At 48.8% G+C, this 17,178-nt stretch overlaps 1 protein-coding gene across 1 annotated transcript in view; it reads left to right on the top strand.

The window, feature by feature from the left end:
- Positions 1-7,422: 7,422 nt before the first annotated feature.
- The window catches only part of LOC140429985 (ufm1-specific protease 2-like), a 107,142-nt gene continuing 97,386 nt past the window's right edge, over positions 7,423-17,178 (top strand). Inside the window, exon 1 of the mRNA XM_072517561.1 lies at positions 7,423-7,457. Within this exon, the coding sequence (XP_072373662.1) occupies positions 7,452-7,457 (6 nt within the window). The 5' untranslated portion in view covers positions 7,423-7,451. The remainder of the gene's footprint in view (positions 7,458-17,178) is intronic.

The raw sequence follows: 17,178 nt of genomic DNA, 5'->3' as shown, positions 1-17,178 counted from the left end.
AAACCTTTGAGGACTTGCCTCAGAGACCCACTGCGGCCAGACGCTTGTTCAGAGGAACTAGCTTTTCAGCTGATACTTGTTCGGTTATCAGACTCCCGATCGTAACTGCTCTTCTGATTTGACGGGAGAATCACAGCAGCAACCCCACCATGATGACTACATTTTTGCCCGTTCTTGTCGGTTGCTCAGGCAGTGGAGAAATGGCGTGAGACCCGCCCTGCCTGGGGACCCCCCCCCCGTTGGTCAAAAACGCTCGGGTAGGGGACATACGGTATTGGTAGCCGTCCTACCCGGGGACTCCATCCAAATCTTACCCGTCGCGGTCCATACGCACCTCATTCGACCTTTTCCTTTCAAAAACAGTTTTATTTATTTCGGCAACCTTTGGGTTGCTGCCAAATGCTATTTACATCCAGGAACATTTGGATGATAAACTTAGCACTGGTCCACCATTGGGAAGTGTGCCGTGTCCTAACATTTGTTTTGAAAAAAAAATGAGGGAGTCACATATAGTGACCAATTATAAAGGACAGACACACTAACATACCGGATATTATACCAAGGTAGTTACAGATACTATGCTTGTTTTACAGAACTCCAGAAGCTCCAGGACCGGAGAAAACAGAGAACACAAAGAAAGAAAAAGAAAGAGAACAGCCATGAGGACTTCTTTCATCGTGATCAAGATTTTTACACTGGACATTTGGTTGCGCGGGAACGCGGACCCCATTACTCCAAACCCCCCTGCCGTTAATGTTTCACTGCCCCGCAGTACCGAGGGCCCAGTCACCAGCCACGCTGCATTATCCTGGTGTGCCAAGTTCATAACTTGGTACTCTCTGTCGTACGTTATCGAAGCACTATTAGCGTTGGCCATACTCTGCTGTGCAGTACAGACCATGCGCCTCCGCAAGTGGAGAAGGAGAGCGTACCGCACTCGAACCCCGGTATATCGGATCCAATCCCCTATGTTCGGGTATGACCAGACCCCAGACCCCCGCGACCTATAATACAAAAATAAAGAACAAGCACTTGTGTTTTCCTGTAAATAAAAAGATGTACAAACTTTCATGGGAAAAAAAAAATGTATGATCCTGAGCTTGACTGCCAAGCCAGGAAAGAATATATGGAATGTTATGATTGTTGTTGTATGTTTTAGAGAGATAGGATGATGCAATGCTTGATGAGTGTATTTAGGTAACATTAGAGGTTCCAATTTTTATTTTGTAGATACATGCCCCTGCCTGACATAGCGCCCTCAAGAATTGTTTAGGTAAATTTTTGTGCATAGCTAGGGTCAGAGTAGTGGCCATGTAGGAGGTGCTCCCCCCCACCCCTCCCCCGGTCAGGGAACGGAAAGGACAACATTTATGTGATCCTTCACGCATCGCGTTAGGATCACAAGGAGGAACTGTAGCCACCTAAAATGGCTGATTCCCTATTAATTTGGCCAAAACCCGATTTAAAATGGCTAACCGAAAAGGCTGATGGGAAAAGCAGCCAACAGGACACAAACGGACAGCTGCAGACAGAATAGCGTATGCGGCTCTGGGGAAATCGTCCCAGTTCGATACTCAAGACTATTAGCAGCACATCAACCCAGACATCTGCAGTTTAATCGGCTATCCCCGGGAACAATTGCAACATATTAGCAATTGAATACCGGGCCAGACCTGTCGGCGCCTGCAGTGGCCGAAACAAAGACAGGTGAACGACCACACCCCGATCGAGGAATCGCCCCATTATTGGAGCATATCGAACCCAGTGATTGGGAACAAGTCCAATCACTTGGGACTCAGGGTCAAGGGCCGCCCCGAGAGGCGGGAAGCCCCTGGGCCCTATAAAGTGAGGGGCCAAGTTCAGATCTCTCTCTCCCTTCTTCACCTGCTCGCAGCCTTCGCAAGAACATCGACCAGAAACAGTACGTCTGACTCCAGCGATCGCTACCCGATAAAGACTCCTAGCCATTGACCCGTATCAGCCTTTTTGAATCCCGCGGGCCAGATCCGATTCGATAAGCCATTCATTTCCCTGACCTGGTGGGCCCTTCCTAAAGTTAAGTATTGGCCAGTAGTGATAGATTTCTATATAGATAGTAGGATTATTGTGTAAGCATTAATTGTTGTATATAATAAAATGACTGTTGATTTCAATCTTACTAAGCAGTGTGCTGACTTATTAATCATAACTCGAGCTTGAACCACGTGGCGGTATCAGAAAGATACCTGGCGACTCGTGAGCAAAGGTGACAGAATTAGAGCTAATAAACTAAGGCTAAAAAGAGCAACAGTACCCCCGGATCCGGACCGAATGTGATCCGGAGGTGAGGGAGATCATTTGATATGCGGGGTAGATGCGCAGGGAGCAGCGCATTGCCGTTTCGGGGTGTACAAAGCTCTCCATGCTCCCGGAGTTGAAGAGACAGGGGGTCTCGTGCCCGATGACCCGGACGACCATCATGGAACTCCTCAGGTGCTTCGGCCGTGACTGCTCGAGGGTGACGGCGCCGAGCTGCGGGTAATCAGTGTACTCAGAGGAATCTGGGTCATAAAATGGCAGCCCCCACGAGTCACACGTGGCTGATGACGAGTCTGAAGGGGGCATTTCCGGCAGGCACGCAGCCGCATTACGGGGTCTGCGGGCCTGTGAGTCCATGGGTCGGGCCTGAGGAGCTTTCAGCTTCTGGGCTTTCGATCTGGCCGGACAGACTCTGGCGAAGTGACCCTTTTTTCCGCAGTCGCTGCATGTCACGGACCGGGCTGAGCAACGCTGCCGTTGGCCCTGTCTGCAGAGGTAGCACGACGGGCCCCCGGTCTGGGCGGGCAGCCGTGCGGCACAGGCCTGTGGCATGGCCAGGTCAGGCGACATCCCCGTTGGTGGGGCCCACGTGGGGCTCGCTGGGTCTGCGGGGAACACGCTGAGGCTCTGGTAGGCCACCTCTAACGAGGTGGCTAGTTTTACCGTGTCCTGCAGGTCGGTAGGCCCGTTTTCCAGAAATCGCTGCCTGACATAATTAGAGTGGACCCCAGCCACATAGGTGTCCCGGATCTGCAGCTTCATGTGCTCCTCAGCCGTCACGTCTTGATAATTACAGTTTCTGGCGAGTAGGGTCAGGTTTTCCAGATATTCGTCCAGAAACTCTCCTGCGTGCTGCCGGCGGGTAGTGAGCAGATGCCACGTGAAAACCTCGTTTACAGACTTCATGAAGCGCTTCTTCAGAATTCCGACCGCTGCCTCGTACGTGGCCGCCTTTTCGATCAAAACTGAAATTCGATGGCTCACCCGGGCATGGAGGAGGTGCAGCCTGCGAGCTTCGGGGATAGGCACTTCGGAGGAGCTGAGGTAGGCCTCAAAGCAGCGGAGCCAGTGAGAGAAGATCCCCTTGGCTTCTGGGGCACGGGCGTCTAAGTCGAGTTTTTCTGGCTTGAAAGCGGCGTCCATAGTGACGTTGTTTGTGTAATAAATTGATATACCATCAATTCACAGCGAGACCATATGAACAAGTGACCAAAGGCTTTATTACACAAAGAACTAGCCTGCCAGTGACGTCTGTACAAATGAGCGCCACCCACTGGACGCAGGACTATATACCGTCCCGGGGGGGGGGGGGGGGGCGGAGCCGGAGGCAGAGCCCACCGGGGTTCCAGCTCAATCCTTAAAGGTTAAAGGTTACATAGGCACCACATCTCCTGGTGAATACATTTCACCACACCACTATCCCGCTGATATCTGCTCTGGCAATCGAGCCACTGGCAAATGCCCTCAGAGCGGCAAAGGGGTGGAGAGGTATCCTTTGCCTCTCTGGCAAAGGGGGGACAGAGAACATAGAGTTTCACTCTATTCGGATGACCTGCTGCTCTACATCTCAACCCCCCAGGCCAGTATGGAAGGGATGATGAAACTCCTGAAGGGGTTCGGAGCCTTCTCAGATTCCAAGTGCCCAGTGGTAGTAGCCATGCTCTGGATATGGTTCCAAATAAGGCAACCCTTTGGCCTAACCGAAATGCCCACCATGGCCCCCATCTGAAACAACCATAGGTTTACTCCTGCAATAATGGAAGCCACCTTCAAAAGGTGGAGACAGGACCAAGATCCTCTGACGGTTTGGGAAATGTACAAGGACAATAGAGCTGCGACCCTGAGGGAACACAAAGAGAGGTTCCAATTACCAAAAGGAAACAAACTGACATACATTCAGGTCAAAAACCTCCTCCGCAAGGAAACAACGACGTACCCCCAGATATCAGGATACTCGTTAGTAGAGGAATTGCCGCACGCGGGCAACCTCAGGAAGGGAAACTGTGGGGACCAGTATGGGCGGTTGTTGGAGGAGGTATGCTCCTGGACGAGACAAAGACAAAAATGTGAGGAGGAACTAGGCACAGAGATAGAGGGGGGACTCTGGATCGAAACACTGCACAGGGCGAACTCCACCTCCACATGCGCAGGATTGAGCTTAACTCAACTAAAGGTGGTGCACAGAGCATACCCGATGAGAGCCAGAATGAGTGGCTTCTTCCCAGGGGTGGAGGACAAATGCGAACGGTGCCAGGGAGGCCCAGCCAACCACACCCACATATTCTGGTTATGCCCCAGACTTATCTGATACTGGACAACCTTCTTTGAGGTCATTACCACAGTTGTGGAAGTGAGGGTGGACACATGCCCAAAAGTGGTGGACCTCAGGGTATCAGATGAGCCAGAGCTATTCACGGGCGACACCCTACACCCTAGCTTTTGCCCCCTGATCGCCTGCTGGAGAATCCTTCTTGACTGGCGATCCGATCTAGTGGAATTTCTCAGGCTGGAGGAAATAAAATTTTCCATGTGCGGGTTGGAAGAGGGCTTATACAGGATGTGGAAGCCATTTACCAACTTGTTCCAAGATCTGTTCATAGTCAGCAACCAGTAGAGAAGGGGGGGGGGGACATTGGGGTGAAGAGGTGGAGACACGGACGAGCCATGGGACAGCGAGAAAAAGGAAAGGGGAGTGGAGAGGGAAGGGGGTATGGGAGGGAGGAAGGGGAGCAAAGGCATGCTCCGAGAACACAAGTGACAAGGGACAAAGCCGCAGGGGACTGTAATTGATAATATGGAAAGATGTGTCATTTGAAACATGAAAGTCTGGCAATATCTGGTCTGAGAGAAACATGAGAGGATACAGGGAAAGATCCCACGAAGGGTTAACAGCAGTTGCAAAGAGCAGGATTATAAAATGCAGATTCCTTCTTCAAAACAGGCTTAGCAAACAAACAGGACTTTTGTATGAAGCTAAAAACAATGGCTCACACCTTCATTGAAATTAACCATCTTAGTAAGCATCTGGAGAAGCATGGATGAGGGTTTCAGTTGAGTTAGGTGATAAATGTAAACCTTTCAAGTTATAACCAAGTGGATTTTTAGCATTACGCTAAAAGCAATGATTCACACCTTCATTGAAGTAAAATCAGCAGATAGAAAAGAATGACTAGGGGGGAAATATATAGGGGTGAAAGTCTGCTAACACCAGGTAAATTAAAGAAAACTGGAGACAGCCTGTCTATGAGAACACAAATTAGACCCAAATCAAAGTCAAAATTATGAGCTGGGGACACAATTCGATAATAAATCTATAGAAATGACAGGAATCAAAATCCACACCCCTATTGAAATCAAAGCATTTTGAACAGGAAACAATGTAATCAGAGATCTATGAGCTGAGGTCATGTCAAAATGAATACTTAGTCGTTTTAGAAAAATTTAGATTAAAGGTACCTTTTATAATCCAAGTGAAATAAAAGTTACTTTACAATAAAATCATAAAAACTTAATAACTGTTAGAAAAATATATAACCCATGAGAAAGGGGCAGAGAAGCAGAGAGGGAGAGAAGCAGAGAAGGAACAAGAGAAGCAAGCAGAGTCAGCTGACAGTTAGCTCGGTCATGGGAAAGGAACAGAGCAAAGCAGCCAAGCTAAAACAGATAATACATCTAAGGAAGACCAGAATTTAAAGAGGAGGCAGAGTCAGCTCAGAGTCAGCTCAGAGACAGCTAGCAGAGCCAGCTCTCACAGCTCAGTACTTGGGAAAGATGGGACATAGCAACCGAGCTAACCAGCGAATACATCTAAAGAAGACCAGACTTTAAAGAAGATTGATTGTCAAGGTGTGCCTGAAGGTCCCTGCAACCAACCAGAAGGATCCAGAAGCAAGATCTTTTTACTTTTCTGTAAAGACAGTGATTGCACCTTTTAAAAAAAAAAATATATATAATAATAAAATAACTTAAAAGTTTTAACCTGAAACAGTGGTTATTCCAAAGTCTACTTTACTTACTTAGCAATGCAGGACCCAGGATCGATGCTACTAAGTGGTAAGTAGATGAAATCTTCTGTGAAAGTATGGGTTATACCGGGGGATAACTTGAAAACATAGTTTGACCTGAATAGCACCCACTGAAGCCTGCATAGGAGTCAGGGAGTGAGAATCCCTGTTCACCATTTAGAATATCGGCCCTTTTTGGTATAGGGGGACTTCTAAGAATAGTGGTGAGTTTTCAACAACCTTGGGTAGGGTGCTCTTTCCAAGAGCCAGTGCAGACTCGATGGGCCGAATGGCCTCCTTCTGCACTGTAAATTCTATGATAATTCCATGATAATTCTATAACAGGACAGGTCCACAGGCAAGTTAAGGTCCAAACCAAACTGTACTTAGCCACTTGTAAATATGTGCTTTAGCCATATTGGGGGTTGTAAAATATGTATTCCGCCTAAAGGGGGGAGTCACGGCCACAATGGTAGGGAAAACACTTGCTTGTAAATATATTTTTTTCTCTGCCGCAGAAAACCCAATAAAAACATTTAAAAAAACATTCTGCTTTTCTGTTCTTATGACTAAACTTCACACTTCACATTTTAATACTCCAACCAACTGATTGCCAGTCATACCTCTTTACATTCTCTTTGCGTCCTCCTAACATTTTATCGTCAAGAAACTTGGATACATAACGCTCTGTCTCATCATCTAAGTATTGAATATAGAATTTAAATCGCTAAGACCCGAGCACTGATCTTTGCGACACTCCACTCGCCACAGCCTCTCAACTAGAAAATGGCTCATTTATCCCTACTCTCTGCTTCCTTCCCATTAACTGATTCTCAATCCATGTTGAAATTTCACCCCAACTCCATGAATCTTGTGTATTAACATCTCCAGGACCTATATTTCACCACCAAACCGCTGACCCTATTATTGCCTGTCTTTATTGGCTCCGGAATTAGATTGAGTCAGGTTTCTGATTGGTCAGAACTGACCCCATTATTGTCGTTCGTGACAAAGATGTACGCATGGTAACTGTGAATGGTTACTGTGGTAACCAAGCATGTGATTCTTATACCTGGCCAATTGGAGCAGAGAGAATCGAAAGGCTTTTGTGCAGAGGGGCGGCCTTTGGATTGTGAACAGGAACAAAACATGGCGGTGAGTCTCAAAACTCATAAAACAACACAGCAGGGCTAATGTGAAGGTTAAGGCCCAGGAGTACGACAATGAACATGGATGTGGCTAGTTTACGAATGTGTCCTTATAAATTAACTTTTTTTGCACTGGACATGATATAAAGATGGGCAATGAGTGTTGTCACAAAAGGAGTCACATGTTGCTCTGTAAATGTGTGAAAAAGTGCACATTGTCAATTTGCTTTGGAATGGCAAAGTTACACACATCCCAAACAGCAGTAAAGATTTTATTGCCCTCAGGAATTAATTAAGGTATTGTGGCTTTAAAGAGACAGACCAAGCGTGCAACCAAAATCACAGATGGTGTACCCCAGAACCCAGGTGTCCTGTGAGCAACACCACGAGAGACTAGATAGTTGGAAGACAATAGCCAACATTTTCCAATTGCTGGATTATCAGAGATGGAGCGTACATTAGCAGATGAGCGTCAAGACCCTGCGGAAGCTGAGATGCATTGATAACGGCAGTAATTGCCCATTGAGTTTAAATTTCCAATTTCTCAGTAAATACCTTTGACCCAGAGCTCAGGATAGATTTTTAAAATTTATTCTTTGATTGGAGATGGGTATCTTTGGCAGGGCCGACATTTGTTTCCCATCCATAAATTCCTTGACCAAACCCAGTAAGGATGATAGGTTTCCTTCCCTAAAGGGCATTACTGAACCAGGCGGGTTTTATGATAATCACGATAGTGTCAAGGTCCAGGTTTTTAAAAAAAAAATTAAACTCCCCCAGTTGCTATATTAGGATTTGAATCCATGGGCGAAATTCTCCGGAAACGGCGCGATGTCCGCCAACTGGCGCCCAAAACGGCGCAAATCAGTCGGGCATCGCGCCGCCCCAAAGGTGCGGAATGCTCCGCATCTTTGGGGGCCGAGCCCCGACCTTAAGGGGCTAGGCCCGCGCCGGACGAATTTCCGCCCCGCCAGCTGGCGGAAAAGGCCTTTGGTGCCCCGCCAGCTGGCGTGGAAATGACATCTCCAGGCGGCGCATGCGCGGGAGCGTTAGCGGCCGCTGACGGCATTCCCGCGCATGCGCAGTGGAGGGAGTCTCTTCCGCCTCCGCCATGGTGGAGACCGTGGCGAAGGCGGAAGGAAAAGAGTGCCCCCACGGCACAGGCCCGCCCGCGGATCGGTGGGCCCCGATCGCGGGCCAGGCAACCGTGGGGGCACCCCCCGGGGCTAGATCGCCCCGCGCCCCCCCCCCCAGGACCCCTGAGCCCGCCCGCGCCGCATTGTCCCGCCGGTAAGGTAGGTGGTTCAATCCACGCCGGCGGAACAGGCATTTTAGCGGCGGGACTTCGGCCCATCCGGGCCGGAGAATCGTGGGGGGTGGCCCGCCGACCGGCGCGCCGCGATTCCCGCCCCCGCCGAATATCCGGTGGTGGAGAATTCGGCAACCGCGGGGGCGGGATTCACGCCAGCCCCCGGCGATTCTCCGACCCAGCGGGGGGTCGGAGAATCTCGCCCCATGTCCCCGATATTAGCCTGTGCTTCTGCATTATTACTTTAGTGACATTACCAGTACCAAATCATATTGTACCTGCATATTTACCCAGGAAATGTATAGTTCGATACCTGAATACCTAATTTAGTTGTTAGCCAGAATAACTTAACAGAATAGCCCCAACCTCCAACACCCCCTAACCAACGGATTTTATATACCAAACCACTTCCCCCCCAACCACCTGACTATCCTCTTGACCTCTCAACTACCCCTCCGACTAAACCCAACTACCCCTTGCCCATCTGGCTACCTGCCCAACCAGACACAAACCAGACACAAACCAAACCTGTTTACAGCTCCCAACCATAGCCAGCTACCTTCAAATCCTCCCTCTCCCTTCACCATTTAACCAGACCTGACTGGCAAACCACACACACAGAACCCCACCCCCCCGCAAACCCCCCCCCCCCACCCCCTCCGACCAGACCCAATTATACACACAGCCAACTACCACCCTTGCTGCCCCCACTCATCCATTCTTAGCCATCCTCTGAAATGGCCTCAGCAAGCCGCTCAGTTCAAGGTCAATTCGGGATAGGCAACAGATGCTGAACTCGCCAGCGAGGGCATTTTAAATAAAAAGAGTTCACCACAGATAGATGTAGATAGCTATAGATTTAGAGTCACATGTAAGTCAAACCAGGTAAGGACACCAGATACCTTCCCGAAGGACATTAGTGAACCAGATGGGATATTACAATAATAGTTTTACAGTCATTAATAGACTTTTAATTCAAATTTTAATTGAGTTTATAAACTTCAGGATTGGCCACGGTGGAATTTGAACCCGGGTCCCCTTCACATTATCCAGGATTCCTGGGATACAAGTTTAGTGACAGTACCACTATGCCACCAACTCCATAACTACTAGCATGAAAAGGAGGCTTGTCCTATCATTCTCTTGACTCTCCTATGCACACTGGACTTACCCTGGAGACGCAGCGCTGATCCATTTCTTCTTCAGCCAGAATTGGAAGATACGGCTGAAAATTCATAATATTGTCAGGAAAGAGCAAATTTTTGTGGGCAGCAGCAGCAATGTGCCCAGAATTGCTGCTGACTGGGAGATCTTGGCCATTGCTTAATGACGTCTGTGTACTTTAGTTCAGATCTAGTCAGGTAATCAATGGAAGCATATTCAGAGCAGCGGCACAAGAATCTGTCAATCTGCCTCAAGTCAGCTCTCCTACTCAATTAGATCATGGCTGGTCTGTGTGTCAACTCCATCTACTTAGGACCATAAGACGTAGGAGCAGAGTAGGCTACTCGTCCCATCGAGTCTGCTCCACCATTCAATGAGATCATGGCTGATCTGATATAATCCACAACTCCATTATCCCATTTTATCCCCATAACCCTTGATTCCCTTGCTGATTAAAATTCTGCATCTCAGCCTTGAACAAACATACTTAACGACCCAGCCTCTACAGCCCTCTGCAGTAAAGAATTCCACAGATTCACTACCCTCTGAGAGAAGAAATTCCTCCTCATCTCTGTCTTAAATGGGTGACCCCTTACGCTGAGATTATTCCCTCTGGTCTCAAAAGGGGAAACCTCTCAGTATCTACCCTGTCAAGCCCCTTGATAATCCTATATGTCCCAATAAGGTCACCTCTCATTCTTCTAAACTCCAATGAGTACAGGCCCAACCTACTTAACCTCACCTCACAAGAAAATCCCTCTAAAAAGGGTGCTAGCGATAATCCAGTGGATTGGTCCATATTTAAGAACTCAGCGACCAATTTAAATGAGTATGCCACCATCGTCACAGACTTCATCAGCAAATGTGTGGACGACTGCGTGCCAAAGAATGCAGTACGTGCGTTCCCCAACCGGAAACCATGGCTCAATCGCGAGATTGACTCCCTACTGAAGGACAGATCTGAGGCGTTCAAGACAGACGACCCTGACCGATACAAGAAATCCAGGTATGACCTCCGCAAAGCCATCCGAGATGCCAAGAGAGAATATCAAACCAAGCTAGAGTCACAGACAGACTCTCGGCGGTTGTGGCAAGGACTAAACAGCATAACGGGTTACAAAGCGAAGCCGAGCAGTATCTCTGGCAGCAGCGCACCCCTCCCCGATGAACTCAATGCATTCTATGCTCGGTTCGAGCGGGTAACCAACAATCTGCCGTCGAGTGACCCAGCAGCCCATAACTCACCCATACCCACCATCACAGCTTCCGAAGTCAGATCGGACTTCCTGAAAGTGAACCCTCGGAAAGCGATGGGCCCGGACGGGATCCCTGGTCGTGCACTCAGAGCCTGCGCGGACCAGCTGGCAGAGGTATTCACGGACATCTTTAACCTGTCCCTACTCCACTCCGAGGTCCCCACCTGCTTCAAGAAGACCACCATCATACCGGTACCAAAAAAGAACCAGGCAACGTGCCTCAATGACTACCGTCCAGTGGCCCTGACTTCAGTCGTAATGAAGTGCTTCGAGAGGTTGGTCATGAAGCGCATCACCTCCATACTCCCAGAACGCCTTGATCCACTGCAATTCGCATACCGCTGCAACCGGTCCACATCAGACGCCATTTCCCTGGCCCTACACTCATCCCTAGAGCATCTTGAAAACAAGGACTCCTACATCAGACTCCTATTTATTGACTACAGCTCCGCCTTCAACACCATAATCCCAGCCAAGCTCATATCAAAGCTCCAAAACCTAGGACTTGGCTCCCCACTCTGCAACTGGATCCTCGATTTTCTGACCAACAGACCACAATCAGTAAGAATGAACAACAACACCTCCTCCACAATAGTCCTCAACACCGGCGCCCCGCAAGGTTGCGTACTTAGCCCCCTACTCTACTCCCTGTACACACACGACTGCGTGGCAAAACTTGGTTCCAACTCCATCTACAGGTTTGCTGACGATACGACCATGGTGGGCCGGATCTCGAATAACGACGAGTCCGAATACAGGTGGGAGATAGAGAACCTAGTGGAGTGGTGTAGCAACAACAATCTCTCCCTCAATGCCAGCAAAACTAAAGAGCTGGGCATTGACTTCAGGAAGCAAAGTACTGTACACACCCCTGTCAGCATCAATGGGGCCGAGGTGGAGATGGTTAGCAGTTTCAAATTCCTAGGGGTGCACATCTCCAAAAATCTGTCCTGGTCCACCCACGTCGACGCTACCACCAAGAAAGCACAACAGCGCCTATATTTCCTCAGGAAACTAAAGAAATTCGGCTTGTCTACATTAACCCTTGCCAACTTTTACAGATGCACCATAGAAAGTATCCTATCAGGTTGCATCACAGCCTGGTATGGCAACTGCTCGGCCCAGGACTGCAAGAAACTTCAGAGAGTCGTGAACACCGCCCAGTCCATCACACAAACCTGCCTCACATCCATTGACTCCATCTACACCTCCCGCTGCCTGGGGAAAGCGGGCAGCATAATCAAAGATCCCTCCCACCCGGCTCACTCACTCTTCCAACTTCTTCCATCGGGCAGGAGATACAGAAGTCTGAGAACACGCACGAACAGACTCAAAAACAGCTTCTTCCCCACTGTCACCAGACTCCTAAATGACCCTCTTATGGACTGACCTCATTAACACTACACGCTGTATGCTTTATCCGATGTCGGTGCTTATGTAATTACATTGTATATGTTGTGTTGCCCTATTATGTATTTTCTTTTATTCCCTTTTCTTCCCATGTACTTAATGATCTGTTGAGCTGCTCGCAGAAAAATACTTTTCACTGTACCTCGGTACACGTGACAGTAAACAAAATCCAATCCAATCCAGGAAATTACAGACCAATGAGTCTCATGTCAGTGGTAGGGAAACAATTGGAGAAAATTCTGGAGGAGAGAATTAATTTCTACGTGTTGATGAGGGGTAGTCAGCATGGCTTTGTCAGAGGGAATCATGCTTAACAAATTTGATTGATTTTTTTTGATGAAGTGACAAGTGTGTGGATGAAGGAAGTGCAGTGATGTCATTTATAAGGACTTTAGCAAAGCCTTTGACAAGGTCTAACATGGGAGACTGATTGAGAAGATTGAAACACATGGGGCTGGATTCTCCAGTTTCCAGGTTATGACCGGAGGTTAATATGACCGGAGGTCGTAGTACACATAAGTACTAATGGCATAGGCAGGAAGAGTGATGAGGTCCTGCAGGAGGAGTTCAGGGAGTTAGACAGGAAGCAAAAAAGCAGGACCTCTAGGATTGTAATCTCAGGATTACTCCCTGTGCCACGTGCCAGTGAGGCTAGAAATAGGAGGATAGTGCAGCTAAACACGTGGCTAAACTGGTGGTGTACAAAGAACAAAGAACAAAGAAAATTACAGCACAGGAACAGGCCCTTCGGCCCTCCCAGCCTGCGCCGATCCAGATCCTTTATCTAAACCTGTCGCCTATTTTCCAAGGATCTACTTCCCTCTGATCCCTGCCCGTTCATATATCTGTCTAGATGCATCTTAAATGATGCTATCGTGCCCGCCTCTACCACCTCCGCTGGCAAAGCCTTCCAGGCACACACCACCCTCTGCGTAAAAGACTTTCCACGCACATCTCCCTTAAACTTTCCCCCTCTCACCTTGAAATCATGACCCCTTGTAATTGACACCCCCACTCTTGGAAAAAGCTTGTTGCTATCCACCCTGTCCATACCTCTCATAATTTTGTAGACCTCAGTCAGGTCCCCCCTCAACCTCCATCTTTCCAACGAAAACAATCCTAATCTACTCAACCTTTCTTCATAGCTAGCACCCTCTATACCAGGCAACATCCTGGTGAACCTCCTCGTCACCCTCTCTAAAGCAGCCACGTCCTTCTGGTAATGTGGCGACCAGAACTGCATGCAGTATTCCAAATGTGGCCTAACCAAAGTCCTATACAACTGTAACATGACCTGCCGACTCTTGTACTCAATACCCCGTCCGATGAAGGCAAGCTTGCTGTATGCCTTCTTGACCACTCTATCGACCTGCGTTGCCACCTTCAGGGTACAATGGACCTGAACTCCCAGATCTCTCTGTACATCAATTTTCCCCAGGACTCTTCCATTGACCGTATAGTCCGCTCTTGAATTAGATCTTCCAAAATGCATCACCTCGCATTTGCCTGGATTGAACTCCATCTGCCATTTCTCTGCCCAACTCTCCACTCTCCAAGGGCAGCACGGTAGCATTGTGGATAGCACAATTGCTTCACAGCTCCAGGGTCCCAGGTTCGATTCCGGCTTGGATCACTGTCTGTGCGGAGTCTGCACATCCTTCCCGTGTGTGCGTGGGTTTCCTCCAGATGCTCCGGTTTCCTCTCACAGTCCAAAGATGTGCAGGTTAGGTGGATTGGCCATGATAAATTGCCCTTAGTGTCCAAAATTGCCCTTAGTGTTGGGTGGGGTTACTGGGTTATGGGGATAGGGTGGAGATGTTGACCTTGGGTAGGGTGCTCCTTCTAAGAGCCGGTGCAGACTCGATGGGCCGAATGGTCTCCCTTCTGCACTGTAAATTCTATGATAAGTCTATCTATCTATATTTTGCTGTATTCTCTGACAGTCCTCCTCGCTATCTGCAACTCCACCAATCTTAGTATCATCTGCAAACTTGCTAATCAGACCACCTATACCTTCGTCCAGATCATTTATGTATATCACAAACAACAGGGGTCCGAGAATGGATCCCTGTGGAACTCCACTAGTCACCTTTCTCCATTTTGAGACACTCCCTTCCACCACTACTCTCTGTCTCCTGTTGCCCAGCCAGTTCTTTATCCATCTAGCTAGTACACCCTGAACCCCATACAACTTCACCTTTTCCATCAACCTGCCATGGGAAACTTTATCAAACGCCTTACTGAAGTCCATGTATATGACATCTACAGCCCTTCCCTCATCAATTGACTTTGTCACTTCCTCAAGGAATTCTATTTGGTTTGTAAGACATGACCTTCCCTGCACAAAACCATGATGCCTATCACTGATAAGTCTATTTACTTCCAAATGTGAATAGATGCTATCCCTCAGTATCTTCTCCAACAGTTTGCCTACCACTGACGTCAAGCTCACAGGTCTGTAATTCCCTGGATTATCCCTGCTACCCTTCTTAAACAAAGGGACAACATTAGCAATTCTCCAGTCCTCCGGGACTTCACCCGTGCTCAAGGATGCTGCGAGGATCTCTGTTAAGGCCCCAGCTATTTCGTCCCTCGCTTCCCTCAGTAACCTGGGATAGATCTCATCCGGACCGGGGGACTTGTCCACCTTAATGCCTTTTAGAATAACCAAAACTTCCCCCTTCCTTATGCCGACTTGACCTAGAGTATTTAAACATCCATCCCTAGCCTCAACATCCGTCATGTCCCTCTCCTTGGTGAATACCAATGCAAAGTACTCATTAAGACTCTCACCCATTTCCTCTGGCATAAATTCCCTCTTTGTCTTTGAGTGAGCCAATCTTGTTACCCTCTTGCTCCTTATATATGAATAAAAGGCTTTGGGGACTTCCGGTGACGATCACGAACGGAGCGGCCGCAGCAAAGACGCTCCCGCACAGCCACAAAATCACGGCTTTTTGAGGGGGGTTTTCCCGGGGAATTTTCAACAACAAAAAAAAATTCCTTAGGCCCCGCGAAGTCGGCCCTGTCCAGACGCCAAAGCTCCGATCCACGGAGCTGGAGAGGGAGAGGAAAAAAAAGGAGAGACTGGTCCCGGCGGGCTGCACGTGGAGGAGTGGGGATCGCTCAGAAACGGCCTGAAAGTCGGAGCATGGAGAGGATCACAAGGACAAAAGAAGAATTTTTAAATTCATTCTTCCTTGTTTCTCTCCTGCAAATTTAAAAAAAAAGAAAAACTTTTTTAAAGGGGAAAAAAAAACTTTCAAAAAGAAATTTTTTTAAAATCCCTTTCTATAAAAAAAAACGTTTTTAAAGGGAAGGCACAGACAGAAATATGCCTCCAAATAATAAATTGAGGGGACGGCGAGATGTAAGAAGGAACAGTAGTGAAGGCGAAGGAAAAAAGCAGGAGCTGCGGCCGCGCTGGCAGACGACCCCACGGGGCGAGGCGGAGGTTCAGGCGAATCAGGAAGTGGAAAAGCTGGCGAGCCGAGCAGCTGAGCAGGAACAGGATGCGGCGACCATCTCCCCCCCCCCCCCCCCCCCCCCCCCCCGCACAGGGGGAGGAATGGAGAAGCGTGCTGAAAACAGAAATGAACTCCATAAAGGAGGAGATAAAAACAGAGATCAACGCCATGAGGGAGGCACTCAGGACAGAGCTCCACACAATGATGAAGGAGATGCTGGCGGAGACAACAGAAAAAATGCAGCGAACCGTCAACGGCCTGGAAAGGAAGGTGGAGGTGCAAGAGAAAACTATTCAGGAGTTGGAGAGGGCCGCCTCGGATCAGAGCGACAGGATGGTAACTCAAGAAACCGAGGTGAAAAGGCTGGTAACGACCCAGGGGAGCCTAAGAGGGAAAGTGGAGGACCAGGAAAATAGGTCCAGACAGCAGAATGTTAAAATCGTGGGTCTGCCAGAGGGGATGGAAGGCAGAGACCCAGCAGGCTACGTCACCCAAATGCTGGGCAAGCTAGTGGGAAGGGAGAAGTTTCCAAACCCCAGAAATCGACAGAGCGCACAGGTCGCTCCGACCCAGGCCCAAAGCCAGGGAACAGCCCAGAGCGATTATCGTGAAGCTGCACAGGTTCCAAGACAGGTAAAAAATCCTAAAGTGGGCCCGGCAGACGAAAGCGAGCAGGTGGGAAGGGAAGACCATAATGGTGTACCAGGACATTGGGGCGGACCTGGCCAAAAGAAGGGCTGAATTCAACAGGGCCAAATCAGCACTCTACAAAAGTCATGTGAAATTTGGGATGTTATTCCCGGCCAAACTCTGGATAACATTTGAGGGGAAGGAGCTGTTTTTAACACCCCAGCGGCAGCGGAGGAGTTCGTTAGAGCGAACAAACTGGGGGAGGAACAGCCACAACGGCCATCATGAAAGCGACGGGGATGGAAAAGAAAGGAAGAATCGGAACAAAGAGCAGCGGGCAGTCCGCAAACAGAGACAATACGATCAGGAACTGTGCACACGTGTTTGGTGCACTGCGCGGGACTGTGCTGACTCGTTCCCGGGCTCGTTCCACCTCTCAATGCAATGGGGGGAGCGAAGCAAGTTGAATGAGGGTGAAAAAGGCGGACAGGA

Source organism: Scyliorhinus torazame, chromosome 9 (genome assembly GCF_047496885.1).
Source record: "Scyliorhinus torazame isolate Kashiwa2021f chromosome 9, sScyTor2.1, whole genome shotgun sequence".
In the NCBI taxonomy this organism is placed as follows: Eukaryota; Metazoa; Chordata; class Chondrichthyes; order Carcharhiniformes; family Scyliorhinidae; genus Scyliorhinus; species Scyliorhinus torazame.
Note: the sequence above shows the minus strand (reverse complement) of the source record. Positions and strands in the feature narration are given on the sequence as shown.